Here is a 15,968-nt window from a genome sequence, read left to right as displayed (position 1 = left end):
CTCCCTGCTCACCCGCCCCATTCTCCCACCCTCCTTGCTCACTCGCCCCATTCTCTCACCCTCCCTGTTCACTCGCCCCATTCTCCCACCCTCCCTGCTCTCCCGCCCCATTCTCCCACCCTCCCTGCTCTCCCGCCCCATTCTCCCACCCTCCCTGCTCTCCCTCCCCATTCTCCCACCCTCCCTGCTCTCCCGCCCCATTCTCCCACCCTCCCTGCTCTCCCGCCCCATTCTCCCACCCTCCCTGCTCACTCGCCCCATTCTCCCACCCTCCCTGCTCTCCCGCCCCATTCTCCCACCCTCCTTGCTCACTCGCCCCATTCTCCCACCCTCCCTGCTCACTCGCCCCATTCTCCCACCCTCCCTGCTCTCCCGCCCCATTCTCCCACCCTCCCTGCTCTCCCGCCCCATTCTCCCACCCTCCCTGCTCACTCGCCCCATTCTCCCACCCTCCCTGCTCTCCCGCCCCATTCTCCCACCCTCCTTGCTCACTCGCCCCATTCTCCCACCCTCCCTGCTCGCCCACCCCATTCTCCCACCCTCCCTGCTCGCCCGCCCCATTCTCCCACCCTCCCTGCTCGCCCGCCCCATTCTCCCACCCTCCCTGCTCGCCCGCCCCATTCTCCCACCCTCCCTGCTCTCCCGCCCCTTTCTCCCACCCTCCCTGCTCGCCCACCCCATTCTCCCACCCTCCCTGCTCGCCCGCCCCATTCTCCCACCCTCCCTGCTCGCCCGCCCCATTCTCCCACCCTCCCTGCTCACCCACCCCATTCTCCCACCCATCCCATTCCATCTCTACTTTTATATCTCTTTGCTCTCTGGTTGTGTTCTCCCTTTGCTCATACATCTCCTTATATTCCTTCTCACATCCCCCCCATTTTTCCTGCCCTCACACATCCCACATGTGGACTTGTTAACAAGTGTTTGCCCTTTCAGGAGAGGTGACAATATATGAAAGGAGCAAGGAGGATGCACAAGCCTTTGAAGTCTGGGCTTAAATTATAAAGAATCTTAAACATCTATTCACCTTGCTTAAGTTAAATAAATCTCACAATCAGATGATCTCTCATCCATTGACCTAGACAGCTTCAATTAACCTTCAGCTTCCAGACTGGGTCGGTCATTGATAAAGGCAGGTCTTCATTGGTCTTGCTGCTATATATGATCAATCTTAAAGCTGCATCCTAAATATGCCCATCAGAAAGCATTAGCTGCTCACTGAGACAAAATCAATTGATGAACTTCATCCCAGGCTGTGTTTTTATCTGGACATGACTGATGATGGACCTGGCCCACTGGCTTTGTTTCCTTTAGTTGCTGTGAGCCTTTCTGGTCCATTTGGCTCTAGGTTGAGCTTTGGGTGTATGGTGAGCACTCTGGAATCCATCTTTAACCCAGGGCTGGCAGCCAGACACTCTGCAGGTCTCATCACTTTCATTCGGTTCAAGTCAGCCTTGCCCTCTCCTTACAGGCTGACTGACTACCGGGGTATTTTCACCGATTCTCTCACCAACCATCCCCCCCCCCCAGACCCCGAACTGTGAATCTGCAGCACACTCAGCTTCTGAAGCACAGTCTATTGTGGGGTTCTGAGACGTGTTTGGTCCCTCGCTTTCCAGCCTTCTCCCTTCAGAAAACACCTCCAGTTCAACCTTGCTGCTTGTCCAATCAAAGCTGCACTTTTTCCTGCCCTTGCTTCCCCTCCAATCAGATTCCCTCCCTCCCACACTCAAAACGCCTCCAATCACAGCTGCATATTTCCTGCTCTCTCTCCAAAAGCTGTTTGAGCTTTTGCAGTTGGGGTTAACACTTAGCTCCTCCCCTCCCCCACTTGAGCTCACTGTCTATTAGAATGCACAGGGTATTCCAAATAGCTGTTCAGCCACACGCACGCACCTTAGAGGGAACATTGATGCATGCAGTATTTGTAACAAGATGGATAGCACAGATTAAAAATAAATGGGTATGATAATGTTGGCCATTACAGAGATATGACTGCAAGGTGACCAAGGCTGGGAACTGAATATTCAAGGATATTTTTTATTCATTTAGGGCCTGTGGGCATTGCTGTCCAGGCCCTCCCTAATTGCCCTTGAAGAGGTGACGGTGAGCTGCCTTCTTGAACCGCTGCAGTCCATGTGGTGCTACTAGGGAGGAAGTTCCGGGATTTTGACCCAGCGACAGTGAAAGAATAACAATATATTTGACATTTCAAAAAGCTAGGAAGAAAGGAAAAGGAGGTGCCATAGCTCTATTAGTAAAGGATGGAATCAGGACAGTAGTGAGAAATGATCTTGACTCAATAGATCAAGATGTAGAATCAGTTTGGGTGGAAATAAGAAATACCAAGGGAAAGAAGTCACTGTTGGGAGTAGCTTATGGGTCGCATAAAAGTAGCTACATTGTAGGACAGGGTATAAATCAATAAATAATAGGGGCTTGTAATAAAGGTACTGCAATAATCAGGGGCGATTTGAATTTTCGTACAGATTGGACAAATCAAATTGGTAAAGGGAGCCTTCGGGATGAGTTCATAAGAGTGTATGGGGACAGTTTCTTAGAACAATACATTCTGGAACTAACCAGGTAATAGGCTAACCAGGTCATGGGCTATTTTAGACCAGGTAATGTGTACTGAGACACGGTTAATTAATGATCCTATCATAAAGGATCCTCTAGGATTCATCCTGGCATGGCCAGGGGAGGAAGAATCATTGGAGCAGGCTTTACTGCTGGTGGTGAATTTAAGAAATTCTCTGAAAACTGAGGATAGCATCTGGAGACAGTCACTCAGAGTTATTACTCAGCGAAACAGGAATATGGGCATCCATTGGAAGCTGGGAGAAATTGTGGACTGTTTGTTAAAGGACTGTAGTTCTGTACGAGTGCGATAGGTGGTAACTATGAAAGGGTAACATCCCTTTCTGTATTTTAATGTATAAGTTCCCTACAAAAAGTGTTTAGTTAATAGTGTTTTAGTAAGTTGTTACAGTAAAGACCTTAAAAATGTGAAATCTTCCTGTGACATCCATTTCAGCTAATCAGCTATGAACTGGAAGTTCAGATTTCTTTTTAAATGTCATCGCTTCCTACGGGGATCATAACACTGTGAAATGGGGTTAAACGGTTAGGAGGTCAGAGAAGCAGTGGCAGGCATTTGAGGAGATATTTCATAACTCACAACAAAGATATGTTCCATTGAGAAAGAAAGACTCTGTGAGAAGGATCCACCATCTGTGGCTAACTAAGAAAGTTAGGGGTGGTATCAAATTAAAAGAAAAGACAAAAATGCTGCAAAGATTAGTGGTAGGTCAGAAGATTGGAAAAAATTTAGAAATCAGCAAAAGATGACTAAAAAAAAAGAGGGAGAAATAGAAGTATGACAGTAAACTAGCAAAGCATATAAAATAGACAGTTAAATGGGGCAGGCTTTGAACAAGTTTTTTTTTTGTGTCTGGCTTCATGGTAGAAGGTACAAAAAGCATCCCAATAATAGTATTATTTTACTTATTAATTTTTTAAAAAAATCATTTTGAGTTTTATAATCCACAACACTCCAATAACACTCAAGAAGCTGGACACCATACAGGACAAAGCAGCCCACTTAATTGGCACCACATCCACAAACATTCACTTCCTCCACCACCAACGAACAGTGACAGCAGTGTGTACCATCTACAAGATGCATTGCAGGATCCCACCAAGGCTCCTTAGGCAGCACCTTCCAAACCCATGGCTGCTTCCACCTAGAAGGACAAAGGCAGCAGATATATGGGAACACCATCACCAGGAAGTACCCCTCCAAACCACTCATCGTCCTGTCTTGGAAATATATTGCCGTTCCTTCACTGTCACGGGGTCAAAGTCCTGGAACACCCTCCCTAGCAGCACTGTGGGAGTACCTACACCACATGGGCTGCAGCAGTTCAGGAAGGCAGCTCACCACCACTTCCTCAACGACAGTTAGGGATGGACAACAAATGCTGGCCTAGTCAGCGATGCCCAAATCTCGTAAATGAATAAAAAACAAGGAAAACAAAGGCAATCAAAAATCCATTAGTGACTGACAAAAGATTTTGTTTATGTTTTTTTGTGCAGAAAAATCCACCAGATAGACATGTAGAAAAATCAAAGGGCAAAGGGAGGGAGGAACTTAAAACAATCACTACCACTAGACAAAAAATACTAGGAAAATTAATGGGACTTAACTAAAGGTTGACAAGTCCTCTGTACCTAATGACCTATATCCTAGCATCTTATAACAAGTAGCTACAGAGATGGTGGATGCATTGGTTGTAATCTTCCAAAATTCCCCAGATTCTGGAAAGATACCAACAAATTGGAAAACAACAAATATAACACCGCTATTCAAGTAAGAGGGAGAGAGAAAGCAGGAAACTATAGGCTGTCTGCTACTGACTGGTAGAATACCCGTGGCGGGGATGGACAGATGGGAAAGTGGACACTTCAGGACCAGTGGGCTTGAAGGCTGCCTGCAAGCCTTCCTGCCTCGCCTTGATCAGAGGGAGGCAGGAGGACAGTGGAATCTTCACCCTGAACCCTGCTAGCTGATAAAATGGAGCCCCACTTCCACACTTGCCTGTGGGGAAAAAAGGATAAATTCTGCCGTGTCTCTGGCTCCCACTACAAGTTCTGTTCCCCAGCCCTGACTCTACTCATCTTCCTCAGCATTTTCTGAGGTTGAATCAGATTATTCGCAATCTTGGGCTTCAGATGAACTCCGAACCACATATTTGCATTATCAAGACTGCCCATCTCCACCTCTGTAACGTTGTCTGATGCCATCTCTGCCTCAGCTCCGCTGCTGCTGAAACCCTCATCCATGCCATTTTTACTTCTAGACTTGACTATTCCAAAACACTCCTGGTCAGCATTCTACATTCTACCCTCTGTAAACTTGAGGTCATCTAAACTCTGCATCAAGTCCTCTTCACCCATCATCCCTGTGCTCGCTGACCTACATTGACTTCTAGTTAAGCAACATCTCAATTTTAAAATTCTCATTTTTGTTTTCAAATCCTTCCATAGCCTTGCCCAATCCTATCTCTGTAATCTCCTTCAGGCCTACAACCCTTCTAGATGATGGTGGTTGAAGGTTTGGAAGGTGCCACCTAGGGAGCCTTGATGAGTTTCTGCAGTGCATCTTGTAGATGATACACACTGCTGTCACTGTTCATCGGTGGTGAAGGGAGTGAATGTTTGTGGATGGGTTGCCAATCAAGTGGACTGCGTTATCCTGGATGGTGTCACAGATATCAGAGATATCTGTGCTCTTCTAATTCTGGCCTCTTGAGCATCCCCAATTTCAACTCCTCCACCACTGGTAGCTGTGCCTTCAACTGCCAAGGCCCCAAGCTGTGGAATTCCCTTGCTCTCTACTTCTCTTTTGGCCTTTACCTCTTTGAGGCTTTTGGTCATCTAATATTCTTTGTGTGTCTCGGTGTCAAATTTTGCTTTATAATGCTGCTGTGAAGCACCTTGGGATGTTTCATTACATTGAAGGCACTATATAAATACAAGTTGTTGTTGCAGAATTGAAAGTGTCAACATCTCCCACCGAGTAGGCAGTAATGGGTTTGCAATATTGATTTTCCCTCTGGTGGTATAGGTCATTCTTAGAATCTAGTGTTGACTTAAATGTCAGCCTGGGACACGGAAGCCAAAAAAACTCAGTACCATCGAAGTAACCTACATTTCAGTTTCTAGCTTTATTTTGGAGGTGGGAGAAGGAGGGGAGCAGGGAAGCTGAGTAGGCAATGACATTGATGATATAAGTCAGAATATCTGTTATAAAGGTCAGTACAGAAGTTTTGGGGGTTTTGAAATATCATAGTTTATAAATTAGCAAGAACAGAATACTTTATATAACCGAATAACAGACCAGCTATTATATTGTGAAACGTCAGTGTTGGCCTAGCCAGCAACGCACACATCCCATGAATGAAGAAAAAAAAGAGACATTGCTAAGAATCATTGCAGAGACTCAAATAAGAGTGGATAATGCCCTGGGTCAAATGACCTATTTTTCCTTCAATGCTGAGAACATGATTTGAGCAAATAAGCTGCATAAAACCTAAACCCAATTTTTCCTTAGAATACTGACTTTCCTGAAACATTACAGAATTATAGCCACTCAAATATTCAACACTGTAATATTAACATCTATATAATTAAATAACAGCTATATAAAAATTATGACATCCAAACGTTCATAAAATATTATAAATATATAAATAGTCATTTTGTACTGTGATTGAGGGTGAATTTATGTGGGTGAGGGGAATCTAGGTAAGGCCCATTAACTCAGCTGGTTAGAGCATGGAGCACCAATAGTGTGGGGTCAATCCACGTACCAACTGAGGTAATTCGTGGGGCCTACCTCTTCTACTTGCCCCATTGTGATATCATGGCATCACTAATAGCTATGTTCAAACCACAAAAGTCCAAGGTATGACTTCCAATCCACAGCTAGGACCCAAAATTAATCTCAATATTAAAGAAGAGGAAGACAGAGAAAAATTGGCCACAATTCTTGCTGATGACTGTTATCGAGTTAGCTTGCTGGGAAGTATGTAGAGGAAGATATGTGAGGGCAGATGTTGTAGTAACTAGCTGAACTGCCTGCCCACAAGAAAAACAGCGAGAAGTAAAATACTATCAATGGCCACTGAAGCACTATGAGCAGAGGGAAAAAAGAAAGAAAACCTGCATTTATATAACGCCTTTCAGTGTTCAGGATGTTTCAAAGCAATTTTATGGCAATGAATAATTATTTTAAAAAATATAACCGTTGTTTCTTGGACGAACACAATAGCCAATTTAGATATAGCAACTTCCCACGAAACAACAAGGAGGTGAATACTAGTTAATCTGTTTTATTTTGGTGTTGTTTGTTGAGTGATGAATGTTGGTCAGGATACTGGGACAATTCCCAGCTGTTCTTCCAAAAAAGTGCCATAGGATCCGTTATCTCTGCCAAAACATTACCCGGATTTAATGTGGTAGCTCATACAGAGACACGGTTACACAAGCACCAACTGGAGGATAAAACAGTGGAAAACCAGTGGGAAGCACTAAAAAGTGAGATCCTAATTCCCCTACAAAAATAAGAGTGGTACTGCCAAATCTACACCCCCCTGGTTGTCTAGAGTAATACAGGGGAAGATCAAACAGAAAAAGAAAGCATACGATAAGCACAAAGAACTAAGCACTGCAGCTAGCCTAGATGAATATAGTAAGTGTAGGGACAAAGTAAATAAGGAAATCAAAGAGAGGGCATGAAAAAAGATTAGCAAGTAAAGTTAAAGATAACCCAAAGGTGTTTTACCAATACATTAATGCTAAAAGGTTAGTTAAGGAAAAAGTGGGGCCTATCAGAGATGAAGATGGGAACTTGTGTGTAGATGCAGAGGCTGTGGGAAGGGTTTTGAATGAATATTTTGTCTCTGTGTTTACAAAAGAAAGGGAGGATGTAGATATAGTAGTTCAGGAGGAACACTGAGATATTGGATCGGATAGCCATAAAGACAGAGGAAGTACTCGAAGGGTTGAAATCCTTGAAAGTTGATAAGTCACCAAGGCCAGATGGATTGTTTCCGAGGCAGCTGAAGGAAGCCAGGGAGGAGAGAGCAGATGCTCTGAGGATGATTTTCCAATCTTCACTAGATACAGGGGAGGTACCGGAGGACTGGAGAAATACAAACGCAGTTCCATTGTTTAAAAAGGGATCAAAGGAAATGCCAAACAATTATAGGCCAGTTAGTCTTACATTTCTGGTGAGCAAATTAGTAGAATCAATCCTGAGCGACAGGATTAACTGTCACGCGGAAAGACATGAACTATTCAGCAATGATCAGCATGGATTTGTTAAAGGAAGGTCTTGCCTCAGAAATTTGATTGAATTCTTTGAGGAAGTGACAAGAAGGATTGATGAAGGTAGTGCAGTGGATGTTGTGTACATGGATTTTAGCAAGGCATTTGACAAGGTCCTACATGGCAGATTAGTCAGGAAAGTAAAAGCCCATGGGATTCAGGGTAATGTGGCAAACTGGATAAAAGGTTGGCTTTGTAACAAGAATCAAAGGGTAATGGTCGATGGATTCCTTTGTGAATGGAAAATTGTCTCAAGTGGTGTTCCACAGGGCTCGGTGTTGGGACCCTTGCTGTTTGTGTTATATATTCACGATTTAGACGTGAATGTGGGGGGCATGATTGGGAAATTGCAGATGACACAAAGATTGGCTGAGTAGTGGATAGTGTAGATAATCTCCAAAATGATATAGATGGGTTGGTGAAGTGGGCGGTAAAGTGGCAGATGGATTTTAATCTAAAGAAGTGTGAGGTCATACATTTAGGGAGGTCAAACAGTTACAGGGATTACACAATAAATGGGAATATACTAAGAGGGGTAGATGAAGTGAGAGATCTTGGCGTACAAGTACACAGGTCCCTGAAGGCAGCAGTTCAAGTAGACAAGGTTGTAAAGAAGGCATATGGAATGCTCTCCTTCACTGGCAGAGGTATAGAATATAAATAGGATATAATGTTGGAATTGTATAAAACACTGGTGAGGCCGCAACTGGAGTATTGTTTGCAGTTCTGGTCACCAGATTACAGGAAGGACGTAATAGCTCTGGAGAGAGTGCAGAGGAGGTTTACAAGAATGTTGCCAGGGTTAGAAAAGCGTAGCCACGAGGAGAGATTGGATAGGTTGAGATTATTTTCCTTAGAACAAAGAAGGCTGAGAGATGACTTGATTGAGGTGAACAAAATTATGAGGGGAATAGATAGAGTGGACAGGATAAAATTGTTTCCCTTGATGGAGAATGCTAGAACCAGGGGACATAGATTCAAGATAAGTGGCAGAAGGTGTAGGGGGGACATGAGGAAGAACTTTTTTTTACGCAGAGGGTAGTGGGTGTCTGGAGTTTGCTGCTCAAGTTGGTGGTAGAGGCAGAAACTTTAAACTCTTTTAAAAAGTACCTGGATCTGCACCTAAAGTACTGTAAACTGCAAGGCTATGGGCCGGGTGCAAGAAGGTGGGATTAGAAAGGGCACCTGGGTGTCCTCGGGCTGGCATGGACAAGATGGGCTGAATGGCCTCCTTCTGTGCTGTAATTTTTCTATAGTTCTAGTCTTCACTACCTTATTCAGCTGCACAGTATTCCTGTCAGAGTGTACAGTGAGCTTTTTGATTATCGGGCAACACAGCAAATACATCACCCTAGTCTCAAATGTACACATTTCAACAAGGATCACATACTAGACTTTGTATTCGAGAATTTTTTGGTCTCTAGGGCTCAGATTATTTACCAACTGAGTCAGAGAAAGTTATTGAATAATAAGTCTATGAAATACAAAAATGTCAGCTACAGTCAACAGAAAATTTAGAACATTAAATTTCAAAATTCTAGTACAATACAGAATCTCTGTTAATCAAAAAAACATAAAGCTTTATTCTTCCTCCTGGTTTTTCTTTATATTTTCAGAAGAACTTTGTGAGAAGGCTAACTGAAGCTCAGTTGCAAAATGTACACTGAGTCAGCATGTGCATTTATTTCAGAGATTGAACCACACTGATCTGGCTGAACACTATTTATGTGAGCAAACCTAAACTTTACAATTTAAAACCAATTTACACAAATACTGAATTCTTAAACCACTTTGTTGTTCCAGTATCATTAGCAGGTGTTACAAAATCATTGTAATTAAAATACAAGCACTCGAAAGGCTCTAAATTGTTTTGTGAAGAGAAGTTTTAGAACAAGTGTTGCTTAGCACATTACAATGTCATAAGATCTTTATTATGAGAACACTGTGAAAGGAGTGTCACTATACTATAAACTCTATGTGGAATTAACTAAGCGCCTTATCCATTTTGTAACTTCATGCAGATAGATGCACAGGAGATTAAATGAATAAAAAGTTGCACAATGTAAGCAATACAACACAAACTGCTAAACTTTTACAGTCTGAACTTTACTGGTTACCAAAGGGTTTAACTGCCTCAAAAACATAAAACAAAGAAAAAAAGTGGCAATATATTTATAGCAGCACTCTTTAAAAGCTGCCAATGTTGGCAATTCTCAGCAGATCCAGTTACCAGAAATAAGAAAGTGCACTGAATTCTCCAATAAGACTGAAAAGGAAATACAGGGTATGTAGGAGGAAGAAAATCTCTTTTTCACACCGTCAGTGCAAAAAGGCACTTAAGGTGCCTGAATGTAGCAACCATTAATAAGCTGAAGCCAAGAGGTTAAAGTAAAGCTGACACTCACTGGCAATGCAGGTCGCCTATCATGATCCATCATGTCCAGCAAGGGAAATGCCTCACACAGCATTTCTACAGTAATGATATGGGTAAACCCAATACTGATACAAAGTTAAGAATCATTAGTTTTATCAAAAGGAAACACAAATAGCTAAGGGAGTTCTTTTATAGAAAAATGTCAGAACTCTTAATATGTCTCAATTTAACCGTAGGCAGAAGAGTAAAGAATCCAAAGCAATTTTTGTTTAAGTGAATAATGGACCCAAAGACAAGGATGTTAGGATTTGTTGATTTTATAATATGTTTTACTAAACTGACATTAAGAACAGGTCATCAAAAGTCACTGTCAGCCCATCGCAAGCTGACAGCTAGGTCTTAAATATTAATTGGGAGGAGGTGCTGAGAAGGTTGTGGTGGATCCCAGTGATGGGTGATGAATCTCAATATAAGAGGGATCGAGAAGGGTATGAAGTTGCGGAAGGGGACAGAATGGGGAGAGACTTGTGGGATTAAATCAGGTGGGAGAACAAAAGGGTAGCCCAGCACAAAGGATTGCAGGGGGGCAACTGTCATCCCCACCCCAGCAGACAAGAGCCCTTGAATCCCGAATTGATAACCAAAATTAGCGAGAACTGCATATGTGGATGAGATGGAAGAAGTTATGTGGATACAAGTTCTGAAAGAAAACAAAGCAATAAAAGTTGTAAAATCATCATGCCAGTGAGCTCACCAAGTGCAACTGCTGAACAAGGAAAAAAAATTACAAGCAGAAAATTTCCATTAAATCTCTGTAATCTTCTCTGTAATCTTTCCTCTGAAATATCTGCCCTCCTCTAATATTGGTGTCCTGCATGTCAAATTTTAATTGCTCCATCATTAGCAGCTGCCTGGGCTCTAGGTTTGGAACTTCCTCCATCAACCTCTCTGCCTCTCCACCTTACTCTCCTCCTTTATGATGCTCTTTAAAGCTCACTTCATTGGCCAGGCTTTCGGTCACTTGCCTTATTTTTTTCCTAACTGACTTTGCTAACATTCCTATGAAGCACCTTGGGATGTTTTACAATGTTAAAGTCTCTATATAAATGTAAGTTGTCGTAATAAAAATCGTCTTATCCCTCTAATATTTGTTTCGGGCCAGCGGGTTGATGGGCCATGAGTCGGGAAGAAAATTCATGAGTATTATTTGTGACTCCCTTTACTCAAGGACGCAGACTAGTGGTATTTTGTTAGCCTCCCTCCCAGCTCTCAAGAAAGCTACTAGAAGCCATGGAAGAAAAGCCTTTAGATTCTCTTGCTGAACATCCAGCCTGGATACTGTTCAGTGTCTGCAAAATGTGGAACTCAATGTGAGGAAACTGCATATAATAATGCACATTCTGCCTTAACTGTATAACTTCTGAATCACATCAATATATAAGTTCCTTCTTTATTTTTCTAGTGATAACTATTTGTTACTGATTTACCAATTAGTGGAAATAACCTTTGCTAATGATTCTATCAAAAATCATAGTATATTCATGCAAGTTAGCAAAAGGAAGTGAGGGACAATAGATAGCTAAGCTGCTAATAAGCTAACTTTAATTTTGCTTCCTCAGACTATTAATATCAATTTGCTAGCTTGCCCCTATTTCAACTCTTTCTTGGACTCGAACTCAAGTTCTGTCGAAGGGTCATGAGGACTCGAAACATCAACTCTTTTCTTCTCCGCCGATGCTGCCAGACCTGCTGAGTTTTTCCAGGTAATTCTGTTTTTGTTTTGGATCCGCAGTTTTTTTGTTTTTATCTATGTGTTGGTGAGTTACTAGTCTTGTATCCGACAAGAATTATCACAGGTCATCATTTCCTGGCCGTATTTGGCACGTGGTAAAAAGACAGAAACAAACACAGGTATTGAAGCTATTTGAAAAAGAAAGCTGTGAAAGGTTGACTAGCTGGGTGGAAAGGAAGGAAGGACTTTTCTCCCTGTCCTCTCATAATTAAAGATTGATGTATCTGTAGCATAACTCTGTTTCTCCACATATTACCATTAAAATATATAGTTCCATTCATTTGTTCTTTTCTTCCCCAGACCTCGGCACTGAACTGCATTTGTGAAGAACGCCCATTCCGCTGCTTTGTCTTCTTGCATTCTTACTCAGTTTGCTGAGCCCTTTATTTGATATCAGCAAACTTCAACATACGGCTCTTGTGCCTATGTCAAATTATGCATACGAAAAAGGGAATGCCAGTACAAGCCTCTGGGGCACACCATAAAACCACATTCTCCCAATACAAGAAACAACTGATTACAGTATTGTCTCTCTATTAATGCATTATATTCCCTTCAATAAAATCTGCATTAAATTTTGCAACAGGTCTCTTAAATGATAGCTTACAAGATGTCTCCTGAAATACATACATGTCAAGTCTACTGTATTTTTCAAAATGCTGCGACTTTTGCAAGAAAAAAAACACAAATTAAATCAGTGAAGCATGACCACACTCTCTTTCTCTCTCTCTCTCTCTCTCTCTCGCTTGTAGCATTATTCCAGTATAACTTTCCCAAAAGGATACTTTTTAGCAATGTCCATGACTGGGCCTTGCCCAGAGACCAGTACACATTTGTCATGGTAACGTTTAAACATCTGCAGTGGACTGTGAGCCATCATAACTTGATCCTGAGAAATCTGTTAGACATTCAAAAGAAAATACATAAGCACAAGCAGCTTATCTATAGCACCACTTAATTTTGTAAGAAAGCATTAGATTTTGTGGATGAATTTCATGACAATCTTTCACACAGATGAACAAATTATAAGAATCATTCCTAGTTTCCATCAGGCATGCCGCACCAAAAACCTCTCAGATTTATTCATTATTGGAAAAAAAATTCTATTGCGCAAATGAGGCATTTTTCACTGTCAGCATTGGACACCATTGTGACCTAACCAGTTTGATGGTAAATCATAGGGGGTTCCAACAAGTACCTGTACAGACTTGAAGATCACTTGAAGCTGACAAAGAAAACTGCATTTTGCTTATCAGTTCGGGCTCAACTCAGGATTTACTCCACACCTGATGATCCATTGTTGTTGATCTCAGATAATAAAGTGATTTAAAGGTGATTGGGCTGTGCACTAAAATGTTAAACATCCCATTCTTCCATAATGTCAATTTTAACTGTCACACATAAATTAATCTCAATTTTAAGGCAACCCTGAACAGGTTTATTCCATGAACAGCATACTTGGCATAAGAGGACAGGAATTCATGCTTTCAAAAATGTTATTCTTTTGAAAGTTTCATTTCATACCTACATTCTTCAAACAAAACTGAATTTACCACTATCATCAAAATCAAATTATACTCTTCAGATACTTGATGCTTGGCACAGGTAGACCATCTTGTCAGCTGCTTCACTCCCAATGCTGTCCTTCACTACACTTCATGTTGCTCCCGATTTTATAGTAAATGCGAATCCCATTTGTAAAGTTCCAATCCCACAACTGCCTATTTTTAAAGTACTGATTCTAATCCTGCTAAATTACACTCTCTCAAAAAGGTTGCCGCACAGAAAGCAACAACACTTCCCATTCAAACTATGCCAGCACATGATTCCTGAGGCTTCCAGGGAGCCTCACCACCATCATAAGGAACAACACTTGAGAAGAACCACGTGCAACTAACAAGCAGCCGCTCATTTTAAAGAGAAAGTAAATACCATTATTCAATAACCACATGCAAAGCTGCAATTCTGCTTAAAATTCTTTAAAATCAAAACTCAAAATCAGCTGCATTCTTTTGCACTTACTTTTGGGAAGTCTAAATAATGCCTTGAAGTTGAACATTAAGTTACCCTCAAGCCTTTATTTCCACTGCAGTTCTTCATAAACGTCACTGTTATTTATCCAATAGGTAGACTCAACAGAATACAATATTGGAGGTTGTGCCTGCATTAGGCTTACGCTGGTTAGACAATTATTGTATGCTCTATTTACAACACAAGCATAAACATAAACTTCTAATGAGATAGTCTTCTTCCTTTTGCTCTGAAGACTTCTAACTTTTTAATTACTGAACTCCTAAATCCCCTCTTTGCAGTCCCTTTCAACCTCCGGAATACTGGACACCTAGAAATAACATCAGGAATTGCAGCAGGGTGAAACATGGGTGAACGAGGGAGAAAGGATGTGTGAGTAAGTGGACACAGGGGCAATCAAAGCAGAAACAAGGAGCTACTCAGTAGAATGACGGAAGCAGCATTATCATGCTGGCAAAGCACTAAAAGAAAAATAATTTGATCTAGGAGTGCTTTAGTCAGGGACCTGGGAAGTAGGGGTGAGCAGGGAGATGTGGAAATGATGGAAGATATTCCTGTGGAAGTTTGTAAAATTCTGCAGCTTTACATTGAAGATGGAATTATAGGTGCAGATTTGGTTCTAGCAGGTCAAATAAAAGCCTTTATTCAGTTCATACACAGTTGCCATCACTGTAAGATTTGAACCAATTACAGGACTCCATCCTCAGGAGCTGGTTTAATTTTCCAGATTCTTATTTTTCTAATGACCTATTTGCTATGAAATTCACCCTCCTCTTCACTTAACTCCATCCTATCAGCTATTACAACCTATTAGGAAATAGCTCTGACTGGAAATTAGACGCAATACCGATATTGCCTTCTCAATCAACAGTACATCAATCTATCTTTATAATTTGTTTGATACGAGTGTCCTGAGAGACAATTGTCCATGTGATGCTCCCTCATTTTTACAATTCATGTTGGGAAGGCGATCCCTGGTGTAGCACTGGGCTCCTCTGTTAATGTGGAAGACAAAGTTAAAATCCATAGGGTTGGTTTCCTTTAACTATTTCATGTAAACCAGCAGCCATAATCGAATAGCAGACTCAGAGGCACATCAATTCTTCTACTGTTGCTTTATGGAGAGTAATACTGTGTACAGTGTTGGTCTCCTTAGTTAAGGAAGGATGTAAATGCATTGGAAGCAGTTCAGAGAAGTTTTATGAGACTAATATCTGGAATGAGAAGGTTGTCTTATTAGGAAAGTATGGACAGCCTAGGCTTGTATCCATTGGAGTTTAGAAGAGTAGCAAACGACTTGATTGAAGCATATAAGATCCTGAGGGGTCCTAAAAGAGTCGATGTGGAGTGTATGGGCAGAATTCTCCCTTCGGCGAGCGGCGGGGGGGCCCACTCGCTGACGTGTAAGATGACACGTGGTGACCTCGGGCGGGCATCCCGACATCACCCCGCGTCATTTAGATTTTCAGTTCGGCAGGCACGCAGCCGATTTGCCTGCATGCCCGCCAACCTGTCAAAGGCCTATTAAGGCCAGTTAACGAGCAATTAAAACAATCAACTGAGCTGCCCATCCAACCTTAAGGTCGGTAGGCAGGCAAAGAGCCCAGGCGGCCTTCAGAAAAGACATGAAACCTCATCCACGGGTGGGATGAGGTTTCATGAGTGTTTTAAAATTTGCATAAAATGTTTAAATAAAAGAAATTGACATGTCCAAGCTCACGTGACAGTGTCACATGAGGGTACATGTCAGGAATATTTTTTTCTGCCTTTGATAAATTTTTGAATCTTGGTCGATCTCCCTGAGGTGGCACTTTGCCTCAGAGAGATCTATGCGCTCTTCTGCATGCACGAAAGAGCACACTCCCGGCTCAAGAAATC

General features: G+C 42.0%; 2 protein-coding genes across 4 annotated transcripts in view; one reads left to right on the top strand and one right to left on the bottom strand.

Annotated features, from left to right (window-relative positions):
- Positions 1 to 12,638, top strand: part of rab43 (RAB43, member RAS oncogene family) — a 69,985-nt gene extending 57,347 nt beyond the window's left edge. For all 3 annotated transcript variants that reach the window (XR_005943454.1, XM_041190822.1, XM_041190821.1), the window contains one exon: positions 12,360 to 12,638. Coding sequence is in view for 1 of the 3 variants with exons in the window: in XM_041190822.1 (XP_041046756.1) it covers positions 12,360 to 12,385 (26 nt within the window). In the remaining 2 variants the exon portion in view is untranslated. The remainder of the gene's footprint in view (positions 1 to 12,359) is intronic.
- Positions 1 to 15,968, bottom strand: part of zgc:77375 (uncharacterized protein LOC402927 homolog) — a 44,390-nt gene that overhangs the window by 18,672 nt on the left and 9,750 nt on the right. The window contains exons 3-4 of the mRNA XM_041190819.1: positions 12,845 to 12,957; positions 10,299 to 10,392 (exon numbers count right to left, since the gene is read on the bottom strand). Of these exons, the coding sequence (XP_041046753.1) occupies positions 10,299 to 10,392; positions 12,845 to 12,957 (207 nt within the window). The remainder of the gene's footprint in view (positions 1 to 10,298; positions 10,393 to 12,844; positions 12,958 to 15,968) is intronic.

The sequence above is a fragment of the Carcharodon carcharias genome, chromosome 7, assembly GCF_017639515.1.
Source record: "Carcharodon carcharias isolate sCarCar2 chromosome 7, sCarCar2.pri, whole genome shotgun sequence".
Classification (NCBI taxonomy): domain Eukaryota; kingdom Metazoa; phylum Chordata; class Chondrichthyes; order Lamniformes; family Lamnidae; genus Carcharodon; species Carcharodon carcharias.
The sequence above is the reverse complement of the archived record's forward strand: the minus strand, read 5'-3'. Positions and strand labels throughout refer to the sequence as shown.